Raw genomic sequence first — 16,311 nt, 5'->3', positions numbered from 1 at the left:
AGACAAAAGATGAAACATTTTGTCATTTACCGCCACAAATCAGTTTGATTGAACAAGAATTACAAGACAAAGACGATAAGGTTGGAGAGTTTACATGATTTAACGCTTCCCCATGTCAGCATCAGCTCAGATCATTTCACAGCCAGCAAGTCTCTGTTTCTGCTACAGTTCCTGACAAAAGATTGGCTTGTTGTTTTTTGGACATCATAAAACTTTTACAGACGTAAGGTCTATCCCAGCTGCTTGTAAATAATGTCTTAGATCACGGACGCTGCTGGCTGCATGTTTAATTTAGGCTCGCTGTAGTGCAGCCTGTGGATGAGTTGAAGATTTTCACATTAAAAGCTTGTGGGCAGTACTTGCCAATAGTTAAAAAAGAAAAAGAAAATCATGCTTAGTTCTATATATTTATAGTTATTAGATGTTCTGAACCATAAACAGACTACAACAACTCTTTGGCTTCTGGTATTGGTCTAATCCTTCAATTATATTTCCTATTTAAAAACCCCATTCTTTCCATAATTTCTGCTTTTGATAATCATTTTCTCCAGTATTACAGAATCTGTAACCATGGTTACGCTCACCGTTTGTCCTCCAGCATGGGGTATGGTGACATTTTGTAAAGTCATTGCAAAAATACTCATCTGAAAACTGATTTATTTTGTTTGCTTTGGTCTAAATTAGTGTATAACTAGTGTACAAAGTGTGGATTTTTATTTTTTTTTAAAGGGGAACCATAACACAAAATCCACTTTTTGAACGTTTTTATTCTTAATCTGGATTTCAACTGCTTCTAAAAGAGTCCAGACATTTTTTTTAGCAATAATTTAATGTTTTGGTTGTTTTTTGTTGTTTGTTTTTTTTGGTATCCTGAACACTGTGCAGTAAAAGTCATTAAAGAGCATCAAACAAATTAGTTTTTAAAAATGAACTTTATTTATTCAGATTTTTAAAAACTAATTTGTTTGATGCTCTTTTATGACATAAAACAACAATAATAATAATACAGACCATTGGCACTTAACTTAAAAACAACATTATATGTAGGAGAAAACATTCAGCTGTGAGTTTGACAATGAGGAACAGCAAAAACAAGTCTATGATTTTAACTAAAATGTGCAGATTCATCACACTGTGATGATTTAAAAATGTCTGCTGGAGCTCAAACATTTCATCCAACTTTCACGTTGTCAAAAGGAGCAATAAAAACGGCTGAAAGGCTTTCAAAAGGCCAGTAGAAGTCATTAAAGAGCATCAAACAAATTAGTTTAAAAATAAATTCGTTTTTAAAAATGTACTTTATTTATTCAGATTTTTAGTTTTGTTTTTTTAACCAGGGCTTTACACACTATGTTCTCCCATCAACTAGGGAAGAAAGACTAAAAAGGATTACAGGAAATAAGAAAAAGGAGAAGAAATAAGTGTTGTATAAATAATGCATAAGAAAAAAAAGGTACACAGTGAGGCTGACGCAGCAGCTGCCTTTCCGTACATACAGTTTCATTTCCAGCTTCATCCATTTTCCATTTCAGCCCCGAGGAAGAGTGGCAGCGCGCAGCCAATGGGTGGAGCGCGAGCCAAAGAGAGAAGATAAACTACCTCCGGTTCAATCTATCCGCCTTCAGTCCCTCTGCCAAACAACGATCCTAATGCAGAGTGGTTACAGCGGGGGAAAAAGGCCAAAGAATAAACGTCACGGAGTGAAGATTCATTCGGGAGAGCCGGTTGGTGTCTGGGGGATTCACTGGGATGCAGACTGGCTGGAGGAAAGCATCACCAAAAACACAATCAGCAGCAGAGGAGATAATGAATGCTCCAACACGGACACAAGTTTAGTGAATGGAAACCAGGACGGGTCAGACCACTGCAAAAACACTATATCTTAGCAAGCATTTTTAGTCTAGATTCTAGTGCAAATATCTTAGTTCACTTCAAATAAGACAAAACTAACTTAGAAGAAAGTTTTCAGAAAGGTATAGCGGATTGTTTAAAGTCAATAATTTCTTAATAATTATGAAAATTTACTAATTCCACTGCCAGATTGTTTCACAAGACATTTTGTCCCTTGTCATAAGTGACAAGTATTGGAACTAGTATTTTTTTTCAAAATCAATATTAAGTATTTATTAATTTAAAACAAGCGCCTATATCTTGCTGAAGTTACTTGTAAGTTAGTTTTGTCTTTTTCAAATGTACTAAGATGTTTGCACTAGAAAGTTGAATATTTTGTGTTTTTGCAGGGCAGTGAGGCGTCGGATTGTTATCCTCCATAAGTGTGATTAAACACTTATGGAGTGCAATAGAGCGTAAACGAACCAGGGTGACGATAAAATCCAGGAGTGTTTGAACTAAAGTCAAAAGTAGCGGTGGGACGCAAAAATGTATATCTGTTATGGAAAATGCAAAACAATCTGATGTCTATACAGAAAGAATCTGTTTATTTTAGATGTATTCTAAGCTACAAGAACAAGATGCAAGTCCCTCTTTTTCTTTTTAAAACCTTCTTAAATCTGCAGTATGTAACCTATATAAAAAAATGTTTTTTTACATATTTGTTGAAATTATCACGATGCCGTGACAGTTTGTTATGAGGCAGATAATCCGTGAAAAGATTGATCTGTCCATCTTCAGCATGAGTTTCTATTGCCATGTAAAGAAATGAACCAAAAACAACCAATCAGAGCCAGGAGGCGGGTTTATCACTGTCAATCAACCTCATGTAGTCCTGCTAAATGTGCTAATGGTGGAGAAACAACTTATTACAAGAAAACCGTTTATCTGCTGTTATTGGTCACATGCTAACTAGCCTGAGCATTCACAACATGCTATGCTAGCTGCAGTGTAGCAGAGCGCAAGTGGGCGATGGAGAGGTTGATTGACAGCACTAAGACCCGCCTCCTGGCTGTGATTGGTAGTTACTAGTTAGCAGTGGGAGAAGGTGGACAAGCTCAGTTTTTTTCACAGATGATCTGTTTCTAAACTGTTACGACAGTTACAGTTTCAACAAATGTAAAAAAATATATATATAAATATATTTTTAAAGAAGCTTCATACTGCAGCTTTAAATCTCTAATGAAGGGATGTGCTCCAATTCTACTTTTGAGTAAAAGTGGCTGGTTGATTGTGGAGTTATATGCTGTCAAATTAAAATGAAAGCAGAACATTTGGTTGATAAAGTAGAAAATTTGAGCAACTTTACAATTATTCTAATTTGTCTGCAGCATTTTACTTTAGTTTGCTCTAAGCATATCAAAGTTACCAATACGCTGAAATAAAGCTGATATTCCTGAACTGTGGACAACGGCCACACAGAATCATTCCACCAGCCGCAAACCGGCCTCGGGGCCACACTTTGGACACCCCTGCAGTAATCTCTCCACAGCCCACTCACAACCAATCAGCGTGTTTTTCCTTCTGTGACCCACAGTCAGAGTAGCACTTAAACAAATAGGCTGCTGCAGCTGAAATATGCGGGGCAACGTGCTCTCCAAATAAATTTAATTATCTGCAGACTCAGTTCAGTGCATTATAAAGCATGTCGGTGCAACAGAGGATCAAAACTCTGCTTGCGACACAAAAATATATGGAGGAACAGAACAAGTGAAATAGAAGAAAAACGGCTGAACATTTAACCATTTCCCAAAATAAAACAAAAGCAAACTTCTTAATATGTACAGTTTTGGAGAAATTGTTCATACACCTTAAACTTTTTCACCTCATGTAACAAAACATGTACATATTTTATGGGGATTTTATGTGACAGAGCAACAAAAAGTAGTGAATATGTTTTTCTAAAATGTCTTATTAATAAAAATGCAAATAGTGAGTTGGTGTCCAGCCCCTTTTACTCTAAAACCTCAAAATAAATAAAATGCAACCATTTATGTTCAAAAACTATTCGATCAAATAATCTAGATGGACAACGTTAGCGAGCAAACAGCATCATGAAGGAACACAGCAGATGGGTCAGAGAACTTATGGAGTCGTTTCAAGTAAAGTTAGAAAATAAAATCCTAAACATTCATTCCATCATTTAAAAATGGAAAGAGATGAACGAACAGAAGACCGGAGGCTGTGGCGGATGTCCAGCTGAACTAAATATACAGCAAAAACCTACTATGGAATGGCTCAGTCAAAGTCCAGGCCTTAATCCTAATGTCAATGTAAAAGAAAACTCGAAAACTAATGTTCAGAATCCCTCTGGGTCATATCCGACTGACCTCAAGCTATTTTTGTAGAGAAGAAGAGGTAGAAATTTTAGAAAACCTGGGGAAAAAAATTAACACAACTTTCCACCATTTTCTTTCTACCACAGAGCGAAAGGGCCGGGCTAAGAAAAAAATGTAATGACAAGAATAAAGTCGTACAGTAAACAGTTATTCTCATTAACAAACTTTACTCTGCTAATATTATAATTTTATTCTTGTACTTAACATTCTTTTGTACTCCATCCACTCCTCTGTTATGAGTTACTTCATGTTGCTCACATAAGATCCTCAGTTACTTTTACAAGACAATAGCAAGATCCCGATTTTCAAAAATTTCCAAAAGCGCTTAGTCAGCTCTGCAATGTCATTGACAATTAATAACAGGACATAAATACATGTTTTCTTTAAGAGTAGAAAACCAGGAACAGATGCTGTTTTTTATTCTCTCCACTGGAAACGTCAAAATCAAACGGATAATCTCCAAAAAAAAAAAAAAAGAAATGCAGAAATACAACGCTCAGTCAAAAACAACCAATCAGAGCCAGGGGGCGGGTCTTAGCGCTGTCAATCACTCATATTCACCACTCCCACTTGTTTTTTTGCCAACCTGAACCTTAGTAAAACACACATAACCTGCCACGAATGCTGCAATTTTTTTTGTATAATACCAAAAAAATGGTAAAAAATTTATATAAGATTCACATTTTACAACCTAATCACCAAAGTAAACAAATATCAATAAGAATAGAAAACAACATGCATAACAGAAAAACAAATAAAAAACAATTTCCGCCATTAGCACATTGATTGACATCCCTAAGACCCGCCTCCTGCCTCTGATTGGTTGTTTTGTGCATTTTTGCAGACCACAGTAATAGCTCATGTAGGAAGTGGAAGAGCTACATTTTTTTCACAGATTATCTGTCTTACACCGTCACGACATGGTGACAGTTTTATTAAAGATGGTAACAAAAACAACATATTTTTATAAAAGTTACATACTGCAGCTTTAAAACATAAAAAAAGGCACCAATAGTTTATGGAGCTTTATACAAATCAGTAGTTTCTGTTGCTCATCTTCCCACATTCAGGTATAAAAACCCATCACAAACTGCAGCTTCTTCCCAAATACCCCTTCAGGAAAGACTCCCTGGGTCCTGGGATGTCCAGCTGCGTCTGCGCCGGATCCTTAGAAGATGTGCTTTAGATGTTTAACACCGTAGGTCTTGAAAAACACCAGCAGGATTAAAGTCCACAGGCCCAGGATGAAGCCATCAGGAGGATGCCAGTCTTTCTGCTTTGGTTTCTGGTGGAGGCGGGGGAGGCAGAGGAGATTGGGGTGAGAATGAAGTTTTGTTATGGTGTGTATATATCTCCTGTTGAGCCAACCTCTGATTGTTCTGTCATTCACACAGGCAGGCAAGCAGGTAAAGACTCACACACATTTACTTTATCTCTTCGAACATTCGGCATGCGCACACACTCAGGTTCAACGCAGAAAGGCAGGTGGTGCAGCTCATCAGTACACTTCCCCCGTCTTGTGTTTGTCCCATTCACTGCCACATCATCACTTTGTGTACGATTATACTTTTAAATCCCGCTCATATTAAACATGCAGCTCACAAGTAGCACATTTATATGCTAATGTGGCTGCAATATTCTGCAGAGAGATGAGATTTAACCTCTAAAAACATCTTCCAAATTCCTCTGCCAGTGACAAAGCTACAGATGCGCTTTGAGGATGTACGCAGGAGATTTCCGCCTGCTGCTGTTGTCCAATCAGAGCGGCACCAGTCAGACCCAGCAGCACCTAGTAGGCATAAATTTTACTGTACCTACAACTGTAGGGAGCTGAGGAGAACTATAAGTACCAGGCTGGAGCGGAGACCATCAGCGGGACTCCAGAAATAAACTTTGGTGTCAAAAACCAGCTGAGTTGAAAGGAAGACGAGGTTTTAATCACATGTAGACATGATTAGATGATACGAACAATCAAAAATATGAATTTGTTGTGTTTCTTGGAGATTATCAAGGCACTCACATGAGTCCTGAACCGATTTTATCCAGATAAAAACTAAAACAATAAAATTAAACAGACAAAATAAGAAGCTTTGTGGTGAAAAATACTCAGTTTTGAAGAACAACTTGAACGTTTTCCAACATATCTGCGTCGTAACACAGATATGCAACGTTACATTTACTTGAGTAAATTTTCAGAAAAAATATACTTATTTTTATACTTTTTCCTTTTGAGTAATTATAAACTATCACAAGCTTTGAGTAAAATTTCTGTATTCCCAATGCGAGTAACTTCAATGAATGGTCAACACACAGGCACACTTACAGCTTATGTCAAAGTGAGACCTCTTGTTTATACACAAGCTTTGTTTTATGCCATGTGGAGATCAAGTGAATAAATCGCAAACACTAAATATTGTTATTTTAAGCATTTTCCTTTGTTCTGACATATTTACGCAAATTTATTGTAAGTATTGGTTTCATAAGCTTAATGTCGAAAATAATAATTTGATAGTGTTTCTTTTGCCTGAATTTGTAATTTTGTAAAATCAAACATTTGTCTTAATTTTTTTTAATTTTAGTCTTTAAAATATTAGAATCTGAAGCTACATCTATATTTTTAAATATTAGGTTGGTTTAAAATCTTACTACCAGTTTAATATGACACAAATAAATAAAAAATGCACAAAAAAAAACCCCCAAAATGTTTACAGTATACCTGAAGTTTCCACTTTGTGTTGTATCTGAAGCGGCCATTTTGGATTCTGAACTCTGGATGTCTTGGTGAGCTTTCACTTTCCCAGTTTGAATTCCAACTTCAGGAGATTTTCTTGAATTTCTCACTGGGATTTTGGAAATAAATTGCACCATATTTCCATTTAAAGGGAAGAAACCTGACAAATCACAGCCCAGATGGGAGTCATGTGACTATCTGGTGAGGTAAGTGTAAACTCAAATATTGGACATTTGGTGTAAAGGTTTGTACTTTTATAAACAAGACATCTATTTAAAAAATGCATTTATAGAAGCATGTCTAACTCCAATAGAAATCTGTATTCAGTCATAAGTGATTCCAGAACAATCTACAGCTAGTTTCATTGTAAAAGAGGATCTGCATGTATTTTTGCTATGAACGGTCGAGTTTTATCAAGCAACTTTACATGCAAAAATATTCAGAGTTCATGGACAGAAACGATTCTGAGCTCCTACATGAAATCCCAGAAATAAGCAGTGTACTTCAAACCTCCAAACATTTCATGGTTGTGAATATACCCAGCAATCAATGCATTATACGCGGCATATAAGGGTAACAAGCGAAATTGCCATGCAGACAGAATATTTCATCTAATCTTGATGACTCCCTGGTAGTATTTCAGTTTGTGAAAGAGTCCAATTGCCTTCCAATTTCACTCAAGTAGGCAGTCTCGTATATTTGCTGAATTTCTCCTTCACCCAAGAGGCAAGTACTGCTGAATTGGCATATGTAGAGTGGATTCCTCTGCTCTATTTGTGTGCACATACAAATGAGTGCCTGGCACACCGAGTGCTGAAGCATGCGCCGAATGTCCAGTGTCTGAAATTACCGCCCGCTGAGCATCGAATACGAGTAAAATCAGCCTTTGGCACCAGCTGACGCTAACATTTGAAGACTGGGGTTATATTCAGGTTTAATCTTCTCACTGCCTGTACGTCTACCAATCAACAAGAGATAAACAAAGACTCAGAAAGGCTTTTCAGGATGCGACTGGGGAGTAAGAACGGCGAATTTCAGTGAGCAGAAAAGGGGGCATGATGAGCTTGACCTTGCAGAACCATAAAAACATTTCTAAAAAAATTACACAAGGTGAGCATTTGAAATTACTGTGATTAAATAATTTCAAATAATGATTTTCTCTTGCTTGATACGTTCAAAGGGATTTCAAATTCCTTTCACATGAGCAGTTGTTGGCAAGGCCAAGCGTTAATTTCTCGTTGTGTGTGGCGAGTTGGCCCATGGCTCTCTCTCTCTGTGTGTGTGTGTATGCGTGTGTGTGTGTGTGTGTGTTCAAGGCCGTCACTTTAACCCAAACTTCAGGTTGTGTGACAACGCTGCCAATTTCCAGCCAAGAGAGGCTGAGGACAGCAGCAAAATTGGATTACGTCTGGGTCCAAATTTATTTAACAGCTCAATCAAGTCAAATCAATAGAGCTCCGCTGCCATCCAGGAATGCTAAAGCAGCAACTGGGAAGTAATTGTGGCCCACGCTAGACGTGCTTTTATAAGGAGAGAATAATGTTGGAGAAAGTGATGGCTGGAAGCTGTTAAAGCTGCTAATTAAAAGTTGCTCCTAGAGAAAAATATTTCCTCATATTATGTATTTTATAGAGATTTGATCAGGGATTTGCAGAATATGCATCTCATTTGCTGAGCTGCTGTCACCTTGTTAGGAACACTTGAGATGTGAACAGCTGCAGTCAAGTCGTAACTGTAGCTCCAAGCCAGTCTGTCATAAATGTGACCTGAACTTTCCCTCAGCTTTGAGTTATTCCTTCTTTTATTTTTTGGTTAAGAAATCCATCGTCTTCAACTGTTTCACGACATTCCCAGTGCAGATTATATTTCCAGCAAAAGTGCGGCACTGCAAACACACACAAAACACAAGTTTCTAGTGCAAATTCAGCTCTGGCCACAATCAAAAGCCCACTGCACTGAACCCCACTGAAAAACTTCTGGTTGTTCCACCAAATATTGATTCCTGAACTCTTCCTGAGTTAAAACATTAGTATTGTTGTTTCTAAATTAATATGAAGTTTGTTTTATTTATTATTTGAGGTCTGAAAGCTCTGCATTTTTTTCGTCATCTTGACCATTTTTCATTTTCTGCATAAATACTGCATTTCTGCTTTGAATTTCGGAGACATGTTGTCAGTAGTTCATAGAATAAAAGAACAATGTTCATTTTACTCAAACATAAACTTAGAAAAAGTTATAGAGAAATTGATCATTTTAAGTGGTCTTTTAATTTTTTCCAGAGGTGTATCTTAGTACACTTGAAATAAGAGAACTAACTTACAAGTAATTTTTCATCAATATATAGGAGCTTGTTTTAAGTCAATAATTTTTTTAATATTAATAAAAAAGTACTAGTTCCACTGGCAGATTATTTCACTTATAAGAAAAATGTCTGCAGTGAAATAATCTTCAAGTGGGAGCACTAAGTTTTTAATTGACACTAAGGAATTATTTACTTAAAACAAGCTTTTATATCTTGCTGAAAAGTTACTTGCAGGTTTTGTTTTACTTCATGTGTACTAAGATATTTGCTTCACAAACTAGACAAAATACTTGATAAGATTCTGTGATTTTTAAGTGTAACTTCATTATTTCATTGTGGATCAGCAATATTTGTGGGGCTAAAAAACAAATTTTAATTGAGAGCTCCTTGAAAAGTGCTTATAAATTATTTTATTTATAATATTTATAATATTTTAGAGCTTTAAACAAGAAATATGCCTTAACATGCATTATTATGCAAAGTGGAAATCATTTTAGCACTACTGAAGAAGGCAACATCTACAGTCTCTTAATTCTGCTGTGGGGGGTTCAGCCAATCAGCATCAAGGGAAACAAACGCTGCTCCTGGATTGGCTGTTTGTTGCTCCAAAGTATTTCAGCTTCATAAGGTGAATTTTTGTTCAAGTATTTTAAATACGGTCCACAGAAAAATCTGTCGCAATAAGTAATTAATCGCATGATAAATTCAAATGAGAGCGATAATTTCCATTCTGATGATTAATATTTTTTTAAGGGCGATTATGTTTAGAGATATTTCATAATCCATTTCATTGATGGCTTTGGTTTGGTGATTTTTTATTTCCATTTAACTGTTTTTGGTTGTTGGGTTTTATTTTAGAAAGTCAAAACATCTTTCAGTTCAAGAGTATTTTTTACAAGTTTATTGGTCTTTGAGGGAGTGAACTTTCATTATAATTACATTGTCAATATATTATTTGAAAATACTCTCAAAAGAACAATATTATCGTTTATCACAATAATTACTAGGACAATATATCGTCCAGCACAATTTTTTATGGTGATAGGAATACAAATAGCCAGATTTTGTGTTAATAATTTGGATTTGTGTTCCAGAGAAAAATATTCTAACCTACTGAAAAGTCAGGGAATCCAGTGTAGTCCCAATGAAAAGGTTTTTTCTTAAAAGTAAAACCCCCAAATAATTTGTGTTTCCAGTAAGAGATTTCCATTATATATGGCACCATCTTAAAAACATTCAAGTCGAAACTTCTTCTACGCTTTGAAAAGAAAGAGAAAAGCAGACTAAGTTTTTCATGAGGTTTAGTTTTTCTGACATAAAAATATGATGGTGCAGACAACAGACATGCCTTAATTCACAGAAACATCAAATATTCTTTTGGCTTTGTCTTTTTTCAGACAGTTCCAGTTAACTTTGCTGAGCTTGAAAGGATCTGCCATTGAGAAGTGGAAAGCCCGCAAACCTTTTAGTATAAAGAATATTTAAGGTTGTCAAAAGTGATTCAACTGAACTCTGTGAGACATCGACGGTTTGGGATACAGCAGGCTTTAATTTCTATTAAATAAAAAGGAAATTTTCATTATCCACTGCTGTCAGAACTGTTTGGGCCATTGAGAACAAAAAATAATACATTTTTAGGATGAGTTTTAAACACTTGAAAGGGTCTGAAACTTTTCTGTCAGCACTGTATCCTCTGTAGAAATTATCTAGCAAACCAAAAGCTCACAGCTTCAGAAAAGCAGAAATAATGAAGCTCAAACTAAAAACGGATGCTTTTAGCATCACAATCAATGCTGCTTTTGTTAGAGATTGACAGAAACTGCAGGAAACATCTCAGACGAGAACAAATGTGGTCTTGTTTGTCTAACAGATACGAGAGTGGGTGTTTAGTCCAAAAATATCCTGAATTAGCCAGTAGAGAAAGGCTTATTTCCAACTAAAGGTAAGGGAGTCTTTTGTGACGGAGGACGAGTGTCTGTGTCTGAAAGAGTCAAACTGAGAGGAAGTTTATTTAGAAAGTGGATGCTTTTCTACTCGTTTTAAATTGATGTAATTAGAGCTGTCTGATTATCTATGACAAAGGATTACAATCTGCGAAAAAAAACTTAACAGTACTGAAAACTGAGACCTGTTTATTCTACATGAATAAAAAAAAAAATCAAATAAATGTGCTGCTAACATTACATGGAAAAAAAAACATGAGATGAACCCAGCTTTACAGTCAGTCTTATTAATTCTGCCAAATTTAAACACATCAACATAGAGCTTCAGTAAAAGTAAAGTAAATCTTTAAAATTTTCAGGACATGATTGAAACAATTATTCGTGGCTGAATCGTGGCTTTAAGACTAGCGTGAAGAAAATATGTGGACACTCTTAACCAATGTGCAAGAGAAGTATAAATTAACAAAATGGCTGCTGTGAACATTGACCAATATGAGACGGAGAATGGAAACATGCCAGACAATGACAAGCCGCCTCTGATCTTATATTACAGATCAGAGGCAGCTTCCTGTTCACTACCTAGTGAACAGGAAGAGTGTTTACACCCCGGAGGAGCTTCGCGGCCTGAAATCTATGGAGGCATACAATCAATGCTTAAACGGATTTGTAAAGAAACTACGAACTCTTCGCATGAATAACAAGGTCCTGTTGACTGGCAGAGTAAGTACATATACTAACATAAACGTAGGCCACATGTCTCTCTTAGCTAGCAGATAAAATCTACATTAGCTAAGCTAATTTTCATAGTTTGGCAGTAAGCTAGGCGCTACAGTAAATATCACTAATATTTACCTTAGTATTATGCAGAGGTGGGTAGAGTACTCAAAAATTGTAACTGAGTAAAAGTTGTAATGTACTTATGTTTATAAGTTAGATAAGAACAAGGCGAGAGTTAGTTCTAAGGTTGTAACTTTTTTATTGTTGTCATAGCAACTCCATAGCAACTGCCTGCCAAGATGGCTGTCAGTTACAAAGTTCCCGGCAGTGTGAAGTCACATGAGGACGACTATGTGACGTTTCCTTTTGTTCGTGCTGACCCTGAACGACTGACTCTTTTTGAACTTTTATAAGTTTCAACGTTTTTTGTTTTCTTTTTCTTTGTTGTTTTTTTTAAAGGAGCATTTTAGTGAATCCCAAGCCGCCTTTTCAGAAAGCTTTAACCGTTTCCCAATATTTAATTCTGGTACAAACGGGCACATACCAAACAAAAGTGATCTTCCCTACTGAGACTTTGACAAAAACCACCTGAAATATGATTGGCAGCTAGTTCAAACAGTGACTAACGTCAAAGAGCATAAATATAGGGGGAAACATGCTGGGCTTTCCTGCTGTTTGTTTCTAACGTGTGATTCACAGGTGAGGCGGCAGAGCGACCGGGGGGAAGAGAAAAGCAGCAATGAGGAATTACACAGACTAAACAACAACTGGCCATGGACGTTTGTGAGAGGATTGTGAACATGTGGCCATCGGGGGCAGATAACTGCAGGAACAATGTAGCTAGAGGTGTGTGCGAGTCTGTTATTTGTGTAAATGTATACGTGTGTGTGTGAGTGTTTATATAAGAGGATGTCCTCGGGGTAAAGAAGAGCAAAAGGAGATGGATCAAGTGTGACAGGTCGCCACATCAGCGAACCCAACAAGGAGAGGACAATATGTCATCTGGTAAACAAAGAGGAAGGGAAAATTCAGATAAAACGTGAAGAAAGAAAGAAAAAAATCTCTGAAGGGCTGAACCATATGGCTGTAAAACATATCGCGATATAAGCGTTTCATATCAGTCAGTATTGATAATTATTGATCGTTTTTTTGTTTTAAATATCCGAAAGGATGCTAAACTGGTGGTGTGACCCTTCCTGTTTTATCTGCAGTTTCCACTCGACACCGTTCTTTTTATTTTTAAGCAGTTATGAGGCACAGTGGCGAAACCTTAAACTGCTGCTGTGCCAGTTACTCAAGTTGTTGCTAGGTAACCAAAGAGTGAGTGAGTTGCTAGGTAACCACAGAGTGAGAGAGTTAGTGGATTCCCCAACCTTGCTTTGCTAGCTATGAGAGGTTAAGCAGCTAAAGTATTTCCTCTGCTTACATCTCCCAGAATGCTGTGCGGTTCTGGACCGGAGTTCAATGAATAGTCTATATATTGAATATTCTGTCAGATGTATTATCTATTAATACCAATTACATAATTTATTGTCCAGCCATATGTCTGCAAAATGTTGTAAATTGTCATTAATGACAACAAAGTCAATGTTTTAGATTCAAGGTGTCCACAATTTTTGCTACATGGACCAAAATCATTAACTCAAGGATTCTTGTGGGTCAAAAAAAAATTTTTTTCTGTTTGTTTTTTTTAACTAAAACACTAAAGGTTTTATTAAGAATTTGGTCCCACTCTTCAACAACTAAGCATTAAATATTTTAATTAAACAAAAAAATAGTCTGATTTTTTGTAAGAAATGTACGGCTCTGTAAATAAACTAAGAGCCCACTGCACTGAACCACGTTAAAAAACCTCATGATTATTCCACCAAATATTGATTTCAGAACTTTTTCTGAGTTAAAACATTAATATTGTTGTTATTTGAGGATGAAAGCACCTGATATTTTCTTTATTTTGGTCATTTCTCATTTTCTGCAAATAAATACAACATTTTTGCTTGGAATTTCAGAGACATGTCAGTAGTTCATAAAAACAATGTTCATTTTACTCAAACACAAGTATAAAAAGTAAAATCAGAGAAACTGATCACTTTAAGTGGTCTCTTAATTTTCTCCAGAGCTGTATTCTGGAGATATAAAACTTTAGATATAAAACCTCCCAACAGTTTTGCATGATTTCTTCAATGAAAGAAAAGCAACCATTTTACTAATTTATTTTAGACTCAACTGAAGTAAAGTGAAAGATTTAGTCTTTTCTAGGCAATAAAAACATGATTTAGGTCACTCTATTTTAAAAAGTTTGAATAGTTTTGTCCTAGTTAAATAAAAAAAGTCTCCATCTTCATCAACCATCTAATGAGATAAATTTATGTCATTCATGGCCGCACAAAATCAGCCGTACTCTGGACACCCCTGTGTTAGAGTGTCCATCACAAAGCCCCAATCTCAGTCTGATAAACACTTTCCTACAATCCTGACTCACTTATTCCAGTTCTGACTGGAGAAATGGGCCAAAACCACAGCAAACTATTGTGAGAGGCTTTTGAGACGACTGTGGCAGAGTAGAAACAGTATCTTTCACTTTGAATGTTTTGAGTTTGATTCCAGCTTACTCTTTCCTTCATTCCTCCTCCAAACATGGAGAAGCATCATTCAGCTTCTATGCACCACAAATCTCTAATAAACGTTGGGAAAACTGTAAGGCAGCTGAAACACTGAGTTTCTTTAAATCTAGACTAAACACCCGACTGATTAGAGTTGCTATTGAACAATAATCAATGAAACATTAATGAATATTTTGATGTGTAACAATGGAACTTGACTAAATATAATGTTTCAATTGTTGACTTTGTGTTTTTATGATGTAAATCACTTTGAACTGCTTTGTTGCTGAAATGTGATATACAAATATGATTGATTGATTGATTGATTGATTGAAGGCATTTAATGCCAACTTGCCTACTGATCTTTGTATCTCAATGTATAAAAGGTGTGTAACTGGGTGAAAAGGAAATGAAAACATAAGGCAGGTAATGAAACTATAAACTGCATTGAGACTGGAGATAAAAAAAAAAAAAGTGTTAAGTGTTCAATGACCTTCACTGACGGAGCAACTGAATGGCAAGGACCTACATTCTGGGATTATATATGTGCCATGTTGTGTGTTTAATTCACCAATAAAATCAATTAACAGTTTCTCATCTGACTGATTGGTGCTAATTAACATGATGCCAATAGCCGTCGAGGGAAGTCTGACACGTCTCGTCAAACATTTGCAGTCCAAGGACAAAACCGAAGGAAATTATGTTGTGCGGATCAGAATAAAGGAACAGCCGGCTCTGCGCGCCGCTGAGACACTTCACTGTATTGCCTTGTTATTTACGCCCCCAGCAAGTGCTGAGACAGTCAAAGTAGTGGGTGTATTATTTTCTCATGAAGCATGTCTTGCTTTTCTGGAGAACGTTAATGGAAATTTCAGAGCATCAAAAATAAATTCCTGCAGATATTTGATGAAACAGACAGGGAGACAGGGTTTGGCCTGTGATCTAAATCCCTACATCCGCGTTTTGAAAGAGCGTCATTGTTGCAGGCCGATTTGAGGACATGAGGATTTGAGAGGAACGGGGAGGGTGGGCGAAGCATTAATTTTCACTGTTTCCATTTTCAATTCTCCCGAGCCATATGGGGTGGCGTCAAGCTGGCAAAGGAACAAATAACAATTTGACGCCAGAGACCAGAGCTCACAGCGACGGATAGAGTGGGGAAAAAAAGTACAATACACGGGAGAGAAAGGGAAGGGAAATGAAGGATAAGAGAGAAGTTGAGTTATTTCCAGGACTGAACATAATGTGATTAGATGCTGGCAACAGGAGAAGTGTGAAAACTGACAGAGACAGTGGCACTACCTTCAATGACAGGACATTAATCAACCCAGCTCACACCCAACACACACGCAATGAGAAGTTTGTTTACACAACACACAACTTTTACATATCGACTGTATGTCAATCTGATAATTTTTCTATTTCAAGCCACTGTCTGATCTACTAGAAAAGAAATGAAGCATTTTTTTTAGATTGATAGTTAATTATTTCAATTTAAAAAAGTGAAGCTCCACAAAAATAATACAAAGTTAAACTTTAGAAGACAGAATGTTACATTAGAATTATGTTTATGAACTGGACAGTTTTCTTCCCTTTGTATGAATTACTGCATCAATGCGGCGTAGCATGGAGGGAATCAGCCTGTGGTTCTTCTGAGGTATAGTCGAAGCACGAGTTGCTTAAATCGCAGTTTTCAGCTCATTTGGCTGGCCTGAGAGCAACATTTTTCTTTAGTTTGTAAAGTTTGCAAACACTTGGTGAAAACTGATCACATTTCTGTATATAA

General features: G+C 36.5%; 1 protein-coding gene across 2 annotated transcripts in view; it reads right to left on the bottom strand.

The window, feature by feature from the left end:
- Positions 1–16,311, bottom strand: part of pigk (phosphatidylinositol glycan anchor biosynthesis, class K) — an 88,414-nt gene that overhangs the window by 43,929 nt on the left and 28,174 nt on the right. The window contains exon 11 of one of the 2 annotated variants that reach the window (XM_028020346.1): positions 1,283–5,514. The exons of the other annotated variant lie outside the window; for it this stretch is intronic. Within the exon in view, the coding sequence (XP_027876147.1) occupies positions 5,398–5,514 (117 nt within the window). The 3' untranslated portion in view covers positions 1,283–5,397. Of the gene's footprint in view, positions 1–1,282; positions 5,515–16,311 lie in introns of those variants that run through there. 2 annotated transcript variants of the gene reach the window in all.

Source organism: Xiphophorus couchianus, chromosome 6 (assembly GCF_001444195.1).
Source record: "Xiphophorus couchianus chromosome 6, X_couchianus-1.0, whole genome shotgun sequence".
In the NCBI taxonomy this organism is placed as follows: Eukaryota; Metazoa; Chordata; class Actinopteri; order Cyprinodontiformes; family Poeciliidae; genus Xiphophorus; species Xiphophorus couchianus.
This window is presented reverse-complemented; position numbering and strand designations above follow the sequence as displayed.